At 42.4% G+C, this 15,463-nt stretch overlaps 1 protein-coding gene across 1 annotated transcript in view; it reads right to left on the reverse strand.

Moving 5' to 3' along the window:
• Window positions 1–15,463, reverse strand: part of ARHGAP42 (Rho GTPase activating protein 42) — a 168,110-nt gene that overhangs the window by 54,434 nt on the left and 98,213 nt on the right. The window contains exon 5 of the mRNA XM_054164714.1: window positions 1,008–1,109. Within this exon, the coding sequence (XP_054020689.1) occupies window positions 1,008–1,109 (102 nt within the window). The remainder of the gene's footprint in view (window positions 1–1,007; window positions 1,110–15,463) is intronic.

Below are 15,463 nucleotides of genomic sequence, written 5' to 3' on the forward strand. Positions count from 1 at the left end.
AGGAAGTTCTTCACCATGAAAGGTGAAGCCCTGGAATGGGTTGTCCAGGGAGGTGGTTGAGGCCCCATCCCTGGAGGTGTTTAAGAGGGGACTGGACATGGCACTTGCTACCATGGTTTAGTAGTCATGAGGTGTTGGGTGACAGGTTGGACTTGATGATTTCTGAGGTCTTTTCCAACCTTGTTGATTCTATGATTCTATGATTATTGGAAAACATGGGGGGAAAATCAAGTCCTGCAATTTGTGACACAGTGATGGTCACATCTTCTGTGAAAACTCCATCTGCAAATTAATCCCTGTGATTTAAGAGTTACCTTGACAAGAGCAATTCCATCAAAACAAATTTAACTACTTCTGGCACAAATCCTAGAAGTGCCACTGATATCAGATTGTTAGTTTTATACTAATTTGCCTCAAAGACAAATCATAATCATTTCTACCAACATATTGAAAAGCCCTGGAATCCTCCTGTTAAACTAAAAGTTTTCATGGTTTGTTTTTCTTTTTAGAAGAGAAGATTTAGCCATACAGACACTTCCAAGCTGAAGTTCAGGTCAGGATTTTACAATGAGGTGAAAAAGAGGTAAAAAGGAGCGTAAAGAAGCCACATTAAAATCATATCAGTTCAGTCTCACAGCTTAAAATTCATGTGAAACTGAAGCATAATTTCATTGAATAATAAAGTAGTGAAAAAGTAATTAATTATCTGACTTTCAAATATTCCACAGAGACCTTGTAAATGTCACATTTCTGTTGTAGCAATATAACTCTGTTGTCGTCCTCAATAAACATAAGGCTGTACTTGACATACACAAAGTTGGACGTGCAGAACAGTGTCTTATTAGGGTCATGTTAATCCTGCTCAAGAATTTATATTCAGAACAAGTGTGACTGCAAGAAAACCCTGCAATTTTATATTGACAAAATACTGCATGTTTTGAAAAGAGTTTGTTATCGTGATCTCTAAGCAAATGTGAAACTCTGTAGGAGTGGTGTTGAGTGCTTACGTCTTGCAAATGAGACTCTTTCTTCTTTGCTGACAAATTTAAGTGCTTCTCTAGGATGGAATAATATTTTTCACTTTCCTTGTCAAACTTCTTCTTCCCATCCTGAAAAACAAAACATTGCCAAATAAAGTATTTGATTAAATATCACAGTCAGCATAAAGAATAGGTACCACTACGTGCCTGGTTATAAAGCTGTTTCTGTTGATTCTGCTGTTTTTACATTTTCATTCTGAACTGGGCCTGAAGATACTAGGAGGACTGATTTAACTATTAAATACAGTCATAGCAGGATTTTTCCTGTAAATAATAAATCTATACAACAGACTCACATAATTTCCCATAATGAAGGTTTTATCACAGAATCACAGAATCCACCAGGTTGGAAAAGACCTCAAAGATCATCAAGTCCAACCTATTACCTAATACCTAACACCTCCTGACAACTAAATTGTGGCTCTAAGTGCCATATCCAATCCTTTTTTAAACAGCTCCAGGGCCAGCAACTCCACCACCTCCCTGGGCAGCACATTCCAATGGCCAATCACTCTTTCTTTGAAGAACTTTCTCCTCACCTCAAGCCTAAACTTCCCCTGGTGCAGCTTGAGACTGTGTCCTCTTGTTCTGGCGCTGGTTGCCTGGGAGAAAAGACCAACCCCCACCTCACTACAACCTCCTTCCAGGAAGTTGTAAAGAGCAATAAGGTCTGCTCTGAGCCTCTTCTTCTCCAGGCTAATGTATATAGTATCTCGCTAAGCAGACTTTTAATGCAAAATAACCTTCCTCAAGTGTTACAGATGTCTGTCATACTGTTCAATAAAAACACTTTGGAAGAGGTATCACAGTATCACCAAGGTTGGAAGCGACCTCAAAGATCATCAAGTCCAACCTGGCACCACAGATCTCATGAATAAACCATGGCACCAAGTGCCACGTCCAATCCCCTCTTGAACACTTCCAGGGATGGTGACTCCACCACCTCCCTGGGCAGCACATTCCAATGGCTAACAACTCTCTCAGTGAAGAACTTTCTCCTCACCTTGAGCCTAAACTTCCCCTGGTGCAGCTTGAGACTGTGTCCTCTTGTTCCGGTGATGGTTGCTAGAGAGAAGAGACCAACCCCTTCCTGGCTACAACCACCCTTCAGGTAGGGGAACATAACAAACAGGATGATGATATCTGCATTTAAGACTAATATGGTTATTTTCCATCCATATTGTTAAAGCATGAGGTTTATGTAAAAGCACATGTGTATGCAAAAAGAAATTGGCCCAAAATTCTGTTTCCAATGCATCTGAACATTTAAGTTTGTCTCAAAGAGACAAAGAGTTACCATTTTTCAAAGAGACAAAGAGTTATCCTTTTTCTTTCCCTGCTCCTCTTAAGTTTTTCTGCTCGTGTGCAGACAATTCTCACATTTCTGCCGTAAGACTACTTTAACATGTGGTAACACATGTGGAGTCTCCTTCTCTGGAGAGAAACCCACCTGGACATGTTCCTGTGTCCTGCACTAGGTGAACCTGCTTTGGCAAGGGGGGGGTTGGACTAAATGATCTCCAGGGGTCCCTTCCAACCCCTACCATTCTGTGATTCTGTAACACAAAAAAATTCTACTGCTACGAGAAAACGAAGAAACATGTTATTGGCTGTGATCTAATTCACAATGTATTCTTCTACTGGCTATTCTGAAATTTAAATCAGTAATGTAACAAAAAGACACTTTCCTCACCAAAGGTTTTTCCATCTTTAAAGATGTGCCAAGTTTCAGGCCACTCAAGAAGAAATTGATGTCATTATTCGATCAGAGTATTATTAATGATAAAAATGTACATTTTAATTATAAAGTTATATATCCTCTAATTAAGAGCAACTCTCTGTCAGTGACTTTTACAATCTTAGGTAAGGGCTAATGAGCCTTCCCAATGATTAAAAAGTTGAGTATTTGGAGAGAACAAAGAAAACTCAAGATGTGCACAAATTATTAATGGTGAAAAGCCTGGTTACTGGGCATGATACAGTATGGTGAGGTCATCTTTAGAACTGCAGTAATTATTTTGCTGACCTCTTTTTCCCTAGACATTGCTATATACAAACACTAATAACTCGCCTGCACCATGCCTTTTGTAGTAGTATCATGGAAAAGTCAAGTCAGAGGAAAAAGAAATAGAAGGAAGAATTTAATGCCGTGCAGGAAAACTTATCAATCAGCTGTAACAATGAATTTACTGATTAGCTCCAGTGACTAACACTAATTATATCAGGATATAAAACACCAAAATGTAAAAATGAACACACCAAAACTGAACACAGTATTTGAGGTGTGGCCTCATCGGTGCCAGGTACACGGGCATGATCACTTCCCTACTCCATCTGGCCACACTATTCTTGATAGAGGCCAGGATGCTGTTGGCCTTCTTGGCTACCCGATCACATTGCTGGCTCCTGTTCAGATCACTGTCAACTAACACCCCCAGGTCCTTTTCCAACTGGCAACTTTCCAGCCACTCTGCCCCACGCCAGTAGTGTTGCACGGGGCTGGTATGACACAAGTGCAGGTACTTGTCATTGTTAAACCTCAAGCAATCGACCTCGGCCAATCAGTCCACCCTGTCAAGATCTCTTTGCAGAGCCTTCCTACTGTCCAGCAGATCAACACTCCTTCCCTGTTTAGTGTCATCTGCAAACTTACTGAGGGTGCACTCAATTCCCTTGTCCAGATCATAGTTACCAATGTTAAAGAGAAGTGGCAGAATTTGAAGGCTCTCTTGGTGTTCTGCCATCACTGACCACCTCCTTCTAGACTGCACTTCTCTGTTTTAAAAGATCTGTTCAACTACTACCTTCACAGTTTTTATTCCAATTTAATTAAAGATAAAACTAACAATCTGGAGCTTCCTTGGTACCAAGACAACAGGTGGCACAAGCACAGTGCTTCCAGGGGCAGCACATTAAATTATTTTCCAGATTTAACACAAGAAAGTCTCTCTCTCTCAGAAGCTAGAACGGGACAAAGTAAGGAGAATAAACACAAGCAGACCAAGAAGAAAGAACACTTGGCAGTTTTGACTGTGTTAGTGTCTTTAGTGAATTACACTTCTGGGAATAAGACTGCAATGCTAGCAGGACAGTTTCTGGCACTATACTGATCACTGGGGCATATTTCTGAGAAAAGCCTAAAATAAACTGGCTTCAACAGGTGAGAGAGTGTCCTTTACTTGAAAGGTCCTCTGCTATGCCAGTGAAACCCACATATTTGAATGTCTGAAAACATTTTGCTTTATAAAACCAATAATAATTAAAAAAAGATGCACTCAGAGCAGGTGATTCATTTTCTGGAAGGGAAGAAATGCTTTAGTTTATGCCAAGATAACTCTCACCTCACACTCAGCCAGTGACTCACAGCACACAGACTCATCCTAAGTGAAGTCACAGAGTTATTTCATTCCAGCTTTAGCCTTTTCTTCTGAAAACTTCTAAACACTCTTTTATACACAGCTGTTGCCCAATCATCTGACTCCTGGTCCCACCAGTTTGTGCCTGTGAGACTAAGAGTTCTGATAGTCTATGTGCCAAGAAGTATACAAAGAAAATTTCCACGCAAAACTATCTTCTCAAAGCATAGGAAACAGAACATTACTTCTGCTTCTAGATTCCACACTGGAACAGACCCTAAGGAGAAAGAAGATGTAGCTGGATAAGAAAGCTCATGCTCGATTGTTAGCAGAATAGATAGAACCAACAATGACAAAAAGCAGAAGGTACATGGCCATTAGAAGATGCTATTCCTGACTTCTGCACTATGGGTTTTGTTATTAGTGCAAGAAGTCTACAAAGAATACCTTTTACATAGACCCAAGTTCTGCAGACTTTAAGCACCATAGAAGTAGCTGTTTAACTGTTCTCAGGTCACCAAGTCTTAAATCAGTTCAAAAATATTTACATTTTTACATGCTTCAAGTTTCTAAAGACCCATTAGAAAAGCTCTTAACCAAAGGCTTGGCTTCTAGCATGCAATGGAGCCTTACTAACTTCCAGTACCTTCTAGACAAGGTCACGTCACATAATACAGGATCCAAGTTTAATGCCTGGTTTTGTTCTCTCTGCTTCATTTTCCTCTACAGCTTTATTTCAAGACTGATAGACAATCTCCAAACCCAGAAAACCAACTTTTCAGATATAAATTTTGCTCAAGACACCACAAATTACAGACATGCCAGTTAGAAGTTTAACTCAAAAGCAGCTGTCCTATCCTTCTGGTTTCATAGCTATCCATGGCTGTGAAAAGAGGAGACATCAATGATTAAAACAACGACTTGAGCCAAGTTTCTTTTTTTTCCATTCAGAAAGACTCAGACCCCATGCTGTAACTAATCACATGCAACAAATCACTGGCATGATTCCCACAATGTTTAACCACAAGTTGCATTTTTTGGATGTAAAGTGGAAAGAGCTAAATTTTGAAGCTGACTTGTCTTTTCAGTGGGGACATCAAGCAATCAGGTCTTTTTCCATTTTATTTTTAATGGTCTTAAGTTTGCCACTCCTTTGTGTGCAGTATTTTAGGTTAGAATTCTCACATGTATCTTCAGAACTATTACATATATTATTCCCTTCCATTTTTCATAAAAAAGTCTTTGCCACCTTTCTCATTTCTTTCCATTTTTTCTATTTGCAATGACTTTTTGGTGCTGTAATTTTCTATTAGCATATCTTAGCTAAATCTTACATCTGTCCCTATATAAAATGTTTTTACTCTGTTTCATATTGGAAAATACATGAAGACTACTAAGTCCAACTATAATTGTATTAAAATGAATATTAAAACTTCAACATGCTAATAGAATAGGATAGAATAGAATAGAATAGACCAGGTTGGAAAAGACATTTTAGATCATCGAGTCCAACCCATCATCCAACACCATCTAATCAACTAAACCATGGCACCAAGCACCCCATCCAGTCTCTTCCTAAACACCTCCACTGATGGTGACTCCACCACCTCCCAATGGGCAATCATTCTCTCTATGAAAAATTTCTTCCTAACCTCCAGCCTAAACCTCCCCTGGTGCAGCTTGAGACTGTGTCCTCTTGTTCTGGTGCTGGTTGCCTGGGAGAAGAGACCAGTGCCCACCTGGCTACAACCTCCCTTCAGGTAGCTGTAGACAGCAAGAAGGTCTCCCCTGAGCCTCCTCTTCTCCAGCCTAATCAACCCCAGCTCCCTCAGCCTCTCCTCATAGGGCTTGTGCTTGAGACCCCTCCCCAGCTTTGTTGCCCTTTGTTGCTTTGTTCCCCCTCATTTGCTAACAAGATATAGATGACACCCTTTAACTTCCTAGATTTCTCACCTATTTAGACGAACCCAGCAGCCTCACAATAGGTTAAATTCTGAATGGGAGAAGGAGGGATCACTGGGGCGCTTGGTGCCATGGTTTAGTTGATTAGATCGTGTTGGATGATAGGTTGGACTCGATGATCTCAAAGATCTCTTCCAACCTGGTTAATTCTATTCTATTCTATTCTGTTCTAGTCTAGTCTAGTCTAGTCCATATCACAGTTTACAATGTTATAAAGAAATCATTGCTGCTGAATATTAAATAGGTTTAATATAGTAATACATTATGATTTATGCTACTCATAACTGGTACTGAAAACATTTCCAAATTGAAGCTCTAGAATATTAAATCTCCTAAGAAATATAAATCTTTATATCAATTCCTTACTAAAAAAAGAACAAGCATATGCAAAACATGAATATCCAGAAAACAATACAGTATAAGATACAATTATAATGAAAAGAACATATTGTAACTATGAAGTATAGCAAGGCAATAACCTGAGAATACAAGAGTCTTTAGCAGCATGAAAGATATGAAGATAGACATTAAAAAGTAGCAGTTAAATAATTGTCTCAATTATAAGTGGGTAAGATATGTGTAAAATGAGAACATACTTTAAACAACCCCAAACTAATTGAACTTTAGGATGGAGTTCACATCTGTGTAAAATACTGATAAACTTGAAAGAGATAATTTGATTTGAAGTTCATAAACTTCTGAAGAAAATGTTCTTTTCCTTTTGCAGTGCCTTCACTGATCCAAATATCAGGTACTTTCAAAAGTGCTTCCTGAAGGAGGGGAATCCTACAGCCATTTCCTAATACTTCCCTATATAATCCTATCAGATCTTGCAGGAAAAAATAAATCAGAATCATAGAATGTCTTAGATTGGAAGGAACCTTAGATATTATCTATTTCAACCTCCCTGATATGGGCAGGGATGCCTCTCAACTAGAGGACACAGTCTCAAGCTGTGCCAGGGGAAGTTTAGGCTCGAGGTGAGAAGATATTTCTTTGCTGAGAGTGTCATTAGCCATTGGAATGGGCTGCCCAAGGAGGTGATGGAGTCACCATCCCTGGAGGGTTTCAAGAGGTGATTGGATGTGGCACTTGGTGTCATGTTTTAGTCATAAGGTCTGTGGTGACAGGTTGGACTTGATGATCTTTGAGGTCTCTTCCAACCTTGGTGATTCTGTGATTCAACTAGACTCAGCTGCTCAAGGCCTCATCCAACCTGGCCTAGCACAACCCCAGGGAGAAGACATCTACAACCTCCCTGGGCAACCTATTCCAGACTCTCCAGAGGAGATAAAAAGCAAGCAAAGAAAAGCAGAAAAGTTTCACCATTTCTGTGAGACCTAAACTTCTGTTAAAACTAGGAAGCAATTCCTATTAACTGAAGAAATGTGTTTGTAGAATGCTATTTGTTTCTCTCTCAAAAACCCCAAAATTCTCTTTAAATGGAAAAAAAAAGTATTAAAAGATCCCAGCACTGCTGTGAAAAGACATGCAAACTGCCAATACTGGCAGGTTGCAAAGCAGGACACATTGGACTGCCTGTTATTCAGCTTCAGAGTTGTCTCGAGTTTATTTGGCATTTGTGGATTCCATGCTGCTCGATGTCTGGGAATCTGTTAAATCCCTGCCCAAACAGCAGGACTCCAAAGTCTACACACATAATGTCATTTCATTGTTTTTTCTATCTACTAAATATCAAGTAGTTTTGCTGGAATATCTTACTTAGGATATTACCATATTACATAATACTGAGAAGCTTACCAGCAGAAAACTGTCCTTTTAAGCTCTTCTCTGAGATGGGTTTAGGATTGTTTTTTCAAGGTGAAAATATTTTATCATAACAGCCAGAAGGTCCTCCTTTTTTAAAAAGCTACCCATGAGCTTTAGGAATTCAGAGAGGAAGGGAGTCCTCTACATGAGCAGAAAGTAGTTGCACTTTTTTTCCTCGTCATCTAGCTCAAATATGAGCTTGCAAATCTTCCTAAAGTTCATAAAAAAAACCCCAAACCTGCCTTTTATTCTTTCTGCTTCATTACCATACACAACAAATTCAGTTCAGTCCAGGTGACAAAGAGGGGCAAACAAAAAAATAAGAAGGTTTACAGGAAAAGACAAATATATCACCATTGCACAGGTCTGGTGGGTTGCAGCTGACTCAGCAGTGTGCCCAGGCAGCCAAGAAGGCCAATGGAATCCTGGCCTGCATGGGGAACAGTGCGGCCAGCAGGAGCAGGGAGGTCATTCTCTCCCTGTACACCGCACTGGTCAGGCCACATCTTGAGTCCTGTGTCCAGTTCCGGGCCCCTCAGTTTAGGAAAGATGTTGACTTGCTAGAACGTGTCAAGAGAAGGGCAACAAAGCTGGGGAGGGGTCTCAAGCACAAGCCCTGTGAGGACAGTCTGAGGGAGCTGGGGTTGCTTAGGCTGGAGAAGAGGAAGCTTAGGGGAGACCTTATTGCCATCTACAACTACCTGAAGGGAGGTTGTAGCCAGGTGGGGATTGGTCTCTTCTCCCAGGCAAACAGCACCAGAACAAGAGGACACAGTCTCAAGCTGTGCCAGGGGAGGTTTAGACTGGATGTTAGGAATAAATTCTGCATAGAGTGATTGGCCATTGGAATGTGCTGCCTGGGGAGGTGGTGGAGTCGCCATCTTTGGAGGTGTTTAGGAGGAGACTTGATGGGGCGCTTGGTGCCATGGGTTAGTTGATTAGATAGTGTTGGATGATAGCCCGGACGCAATGATCTCAAAGGTCTCTTCCAACCTGATTTATTCTATTCTATGCTACTCCTCTTCTACTCCTATTCTATCCTATTCTATCCTATTCTATTCTATTCTATTCTATTCTATTCTATTCTATTCTATTCTATTCTATTCTATTCTATTCTAATGCAAACAACACAGACTGTGGAGACAGAAGAAAAGCAACATTTACCATGGAGCATAACTGGCCTTACTCATGGGGAAAAGGCAGCTCAAAATTTCACCTAATCTTCCACATCAATACCTTGGGCTAAGCACAAACTAATCTCTCAGCTTCACACACATTCAGATAGCTAGAAGTTGGGCTTTCAAGTTCAGTAATTGTGTCAACTAATCTGGGCCATCCAATGCTATGCCAAGAGTGAGAAATAGTTTGTTTTTCTTGATTCTTTAGTTCTCATACTAAGGACAGAGAAGACAGCCTTGTCTCTGTAGTTACTAACATAAATGCACAGAAACTCTAAAGATCCAGTATTCAGTTACAGGGAGTGTAAACAGTGTGGAGCTGTTACAGGCATGAAAGCTTTTCCAGCATGATCTTTGCACTTAGCAGTAAATGTAGTTCACTAATGGCCTTGGTCTCCACCACTGGCCCTGTCCTGCCATCGCTGCTCCTCTTTGTCCATGCCCCAGTCTCTCTGAGGGGCCATCACCCATTCTCTGAGCAGCTGGCTTCTCGTCATCCTGCTACTGATGCTGCTGCACAGCCTTAGAATATACATAGAATAAACCAGGTTGGAAGAGACCTTCAAGATCACCGCGTCCAACCCATCAACCAATCCAACACCGCCCAAGCAACTAACCCACAGCACCAAGTACCCCGTCAAGTCTTCTCCTAAAAACCTCCAGTGATGGCGACTCCACCACCTCCCCAGGCAGCCCATTCCAATGTGCAATCACTCTTTCTGTATAGAACTTTTTTCTAACATCCAGCCTGAATCTCCCCTGGCGCAGCCTGAGACTGTGTCCTCTTGTTCTGGTACTGCTTGCCTGGGAGAAGAGACCAACATCCGTCTGTCTACAACCTCCCTTCAGGTAGTTGTAGAGAGTAATAAGGTCACCCCTGAGTCTCCTCTTCTCCAGGCTAAGCAACCCCAGCTCCCTCAGCCTCTCCTCGTAGGGCCTTCTCACCAGCACTGCCTTTCTCTTCTCCCCATGGAGGCACACTGCCTTTTCAGGTTCTCCTTACTTCCTTTCCTATGCTGGATTGCCTCACAAATGAAGTGCATTTCAGGATCACCCCAGTACATCACTAAACTACAATGTGTATGAAGAGGCCATACACGGTGAGCATCTATCTCCTTTCCTTTGTGCAGTTACAGCAAAGAAAAGGCAAAAGCATAATGCCATTCAAATAAGCAATTCAGAGAGACTAGCTCATAAAGTCACATGCCCAGTAGATAAAAATACCTCTTTCTTAAGCAGTGATTTCTTTTTCAAAACAGTCTTTGGGAAGCTCTCTCCCATCTGGGCCAACCAATCCACCAACACTGTTAATTTCAGCTTGCCAGCAGCACATTCAGCATAGCTGATGGTCCCACGTCATTGCAAGGGGACCACGACACTGCTCTGAAGAAGTGTTATGAGAAAGTTCTTAGATTAATGCACATAACTGGAAGCTGTGCTGTTTACAGTTAGAAAAAGAAGGAAACAGTCTGGGGTTAATGTCAGCAGTGATTTGTTTTGAAAGCATCTATTTTCAGACTGTCTCCTACAACACTGATAAAGGAACACAAACTATCACTTTGGGGTGAAGAGTCATGCCTGCCCAGTGGTGTTAAGCTCAGCCAGTTTACTCTTAACTCTTAATTTACTTCCTAGGTAAGGATGATCTTCTCATCAAAACAACCATCTGACACCAACCCTTCTTGGCAAGTTCCATAGGAACAAATGGTTATGTGGTGGCTACTGTAGGATGAAAGATCCTGAACTAATGAAGCTGGTTCATTTAGGAGAAAGATGGTTCTCTATGCTGAGACACATTAACACTACACTTTGGAACAGAGCTATTTTATACTTGCTTTGCCAAAATATAATGGTAAGAAAGTGCAAGTTTGCATATTCCCAGGCCTCTGAAGAACCTGCTGCATAGATAGAACAAGCTGATGGATGAAGGGAAACCTACAGTGATACATCTAAGTGTCCCAAACAAATGATTTTCTATCTAGAACAGAAAATGCAACTCTATCATAGGTGTGGAATAAAGACCCACACCTCAATGTCATTTGAGTAATGCTCATACAACAGATCTATTTTCATCACAGTATATTAGAGGTTGGAAAGGACCTCAAGATATTATGGTGTCCAATCCCCCTGCCAAAGCAGGATCACCTAGGAATCCACACAGGAATGCATCCAGATGGGTTTTGAAAGTCTCCAGAGAAGGGTACTCCACAACCTCTCTGGGCAGCCTGCTCCAATGCTCTGTTACCCTCACTGTAAAGCAGTTTCTCCTCATGTTGAGGTGAAATCTTCTATGCTCAAGTTTGAACCTATTCCTTGTCTTATTACTGTGCACCACTGAAAAGAGCTTGGCCCCTCCACTTGACACCCACCCCTCAGATATTTATACACATTGATGAGATTCCCTCTCAGTCTACTCTTCTCAAGACTAAACTGTCCCAGATCTCTAAGTTTTTCTTCATAGGGCAGATGCCTAAGTCCCCTAATCATCCTCATGGCTCCCCGTGGGATTCTCTCCAGCAGTTCTTTTTCCTGAACTGGGGAGCCCAAAACTGGATGCAGTATTCCAGGTGTGGTCTCACCAGGGCAGCGTAGAGAGGTAGAACTTCCCTAGACCTGCTGGACACATCCTTCTTGATGTATCCCAGGATACCATTGGCTCTCTTGGCCACAAGGGCACGTTGCCCTTGGAAAACTTGCTGTCCACCAGTGCTCCAAGGTCTTTCGCCATGGAGCTGCTTTCAAGTAGGGCAGCCCCTAACCTGTACTGGTGCATGTTGTTATTCCTCCCCAGAAGCAGGACCCTACACTTACTGAATTTCATGAGGTTTGCCTGCACCCAGCTCTCCAGCCTGTCCAGGTCATGTTGGATGGCTGCACAGCCCGTCAGAATGTCAGCTAACCCCCCCCCCCCAGTTTTGTATCATCAGCAAACTAGCTGAGGGTACTCTCAATCCCCTCATCCAGGTTGTTGATAAAGACAGTGAACAAAACTGGACCAAATACCAATCCCTGGAGAACACCACTGGCCACAGGGCTCCAAGTTGACTCTGTGCCACTGATGATAACCCTCTGAACTCTGTTGTCGAGCCAGTTTGCAATCCACCTCACTGGCCATTATGCTATTACATTAAATACACCACAGAAGAAAGGGCAGCAATGGAGAAGGAGATCCTCATTTTCCACAAGACTGCTGAAGAAAACCCCAACACATAACATGTAAAAAGCCTCATGATTTAAGTGTTGTTTGGTGTGGCACTATGCAACATTTGTTAGCACAACTCTGAAGTAATCCCTGTAGGATAAGAGAATGCAGTTGCCTTTCTAAAAATGTGATAAAGGATGCTGAAATTCAGAGTGGAGTCTTATTTTGAGCATGAAAGAGCAGGGGAGAAGGTGCCTTTGACTAGCTGAATGAAGAACTGGGACCTTGTGCAGGGAACAGGATGCTATACTCTGATTCCTCAAAGTCTTAGAATAGAATAAACCAGGTTGGAAGAGACCTTCAAGATCATTGCGTCCAACCCATCAACCAATCCAACCCACCTCAACAACTAACCCATGGCACCAAGCACCCCATTAAGTCTCCTCCTGAACTCCTCCAATGATGCTGACTCCACCACATCCCCGGGCAGCCCATTCCAATGGGCAATCACTCTCTCTGTGAACAATTTCTTCCTAACATCCAGTCTAAACCTCTCCTGGCGCAGCATGAGACTGTGTCCTCTTGTGTCTTGTCCTGCTCTGTGCCATGGCCACTTTCTCTATTTCTCTTAAATCCTCTTTGAGATTCCTCAAGAGTCTAATCAACAACTTTGAGACTGGTTTTTCAAATGTGGAATGTAAGCCTCTCCACACTGGGGGCGAGAGTTACACTAGAAAGGACGTAACAGAAGAGCAGAGGTACAGTATTCTACTGAGACTGAAAAAAATCCTCTGTGCCTCAAAGTACTCCAAAGTTCAGCTCTTCTGTGAACTGGCAAAGAAGTTTGGAGGTGAATGTCCTTGCTCATACTTTTAGTCATGGCTCAGGAGTACAGCAGGATTCCAGCAGCTGTGCAGGGTCAGGATGCAACCCTCCTGAGTCCTTCCTGTGACACAGATTACAGTTGGCTGATTTAAATTACCAAGAAAAATCCCTTGATTTAATTAGAAACTGTGAATTTCTTTCTTTTTTGCTACTTTGTTGATTTCCAGTAGAAGGGGTGGTAGGTGTTTGGTTGTATTGTTTTCCCCTTCTATTAACTGTGGATTTGTAAAAACACAAATGGTTCTTTTCACCAACAGAAATATACTGCACACTCACTTAAGCAATTCTACCAATTAACACATGTATTCTAAGCCTTAATTCTTCTGTGTTATGGAAGAACACAATAAATTACATTTCCTGTTTACTACAGAGGACTGATTTATTTACCCTTAATTTAGATCTGTTTTCTTTTGCATGCAAATTAGAATTTTATTAAAGTGCAGGTGAAAAATATAGCTTCAGCAACTGGTTTTAGTCAGTTAGCCAGCTAATCATACTAACTTCTGTTAGAAGTTGCCTTTAGCAGAATTTATGAAAAGAGACTTTGCATATACAATTAACTGGTTCATTAACACATACCTGCAGTAAATGGTTTGAACCAACAGTTTTTAATCAGTATGTCCATAATCATTTAGTTAGGAGATTGGAGTATCATAGTATCAGTCAGGGTTGGAAGGGACCACAAGGATCATCTAGTTCCAACCCCCCTGCCATGGGCAGGGACACCTCACACTAGATCAGCCTGGCCAGAGCCTCATCCAGCCTGGGCTTAAACACCTCCAGGGACGGTGCCCCAACCACCTCCCTGGACAACCCATTCCAGGGCTTCACCACTCTCATGGGGAAGAACTTCCTCCTCAAATCCATCCTGAATCTCCCCACCTCCAGCTTCATTCCATTCCCCCTAGTCCTATCACTACCTGAGATCCTGAGAAGTCCCTCCCCAGCCTAAGATCTTGTAGGCCCCCTTCAGATACTGGAAGGCCACAATTAGGTCACCTCAGAGCCTTCTCTTCTCCAGACTGAACAGCCCCAACTTCCTCAATCTGACCTCATAGGAGAGGTGCTCCAGCCCTCTGATCATCCTGGTGGCCCTTCTCTGGACACCTTCCAGCACCTCCATATCCCTGTCATAATAGGGGCTCCAGAACTGGAGGCAGTACTCCAGCTGGGGTCTCACCAGGGCTGAGTAGAGGGGGAGAATCGCCTCCCTTGACCTGCTGGCCACACTTCTCTTGCTGCAGCCCAGGATCTGATTGGCTTTCTGGGCTGCAAGTGCACACTGAGAGCTCATGTTGAGCTTCTCATCCACTAGCACCCCCAAGTCTCTCTCCTCTGGGCTGCTTTCCAGCCAGTCACTGCCTAGCCTGGATTTGTGCCTGGGATTGCCTCGACCCAGCTGCAGGACCCTGCACTTGGTCTTGTTGAACCTCATGAGGTTGGCTTGTGCCCACCTCTCCAGCCTGTCAAGGTCCCTCTGGATGGCCTCCCTTGCCTCCAGCATGTCTGTCGCACCACACAGCTTGGTGTCATCACTAAACCTGCTGAGGTGCACTCAAAGCCACTGCCCATGGCGCCCACAAAGACGCTGAACAAGCCTGGTCCCAGGACTGATCCCTGAGGGACTCCACTGGGACATGAACCCATTGGCAGCCACTCTTTGGGTGCGGCCATCAAGCCAGTTCTTTATCCATCTAGTGGATAAAGAAAGAGTCTTTACTCATTATTTCTTAAGGAACACAGCAGAAGTGAAACAAGCTTTTAGGATTTTCCTTACTTTTTTTTTTTTTCTTAACTTCCCAAAAGGTTTTCAACTTTGAATTAAACAGTTGTTGAGCTAAAGTAAACTGCAATAAGAAAATAACGTTGCTGCATGAGTGGAATGACAAGAGCTGGCCCCAGCAGATTAGGTCGCTTCAAAAACCTCTGGGTCCAGGTGTGCAGCCAGAGATATCTCAAAGCTTAGTTGTTTGGCTTTCCCCAGAAGAAAATAAGGTTACATGAAAAGATGAAGTGTGTGCACACTGGGCATTTCAGCACTATGTTTGAAACTTCCCAAGTATTTCACATACAGAAACATAAAAGAAGCCAGTCACACCGCAGCAATACATTTCTACTTTAAAAACAATC

The sequence above is a fragment of the Dryobates pubescens genome, chromosome 10 (assembly GCF_014839835.1).
Source record: "Dryobates pubescens isolate bDryPub1 chromosome 10, bDryPub1.pri, whole genome shotgun sequence".
Lineage (NCBI taxonomy): Eukaryota > Metazoa > Chordata > Aves > Piciformes > Picidae > Dryobates > Dryobates pubescens.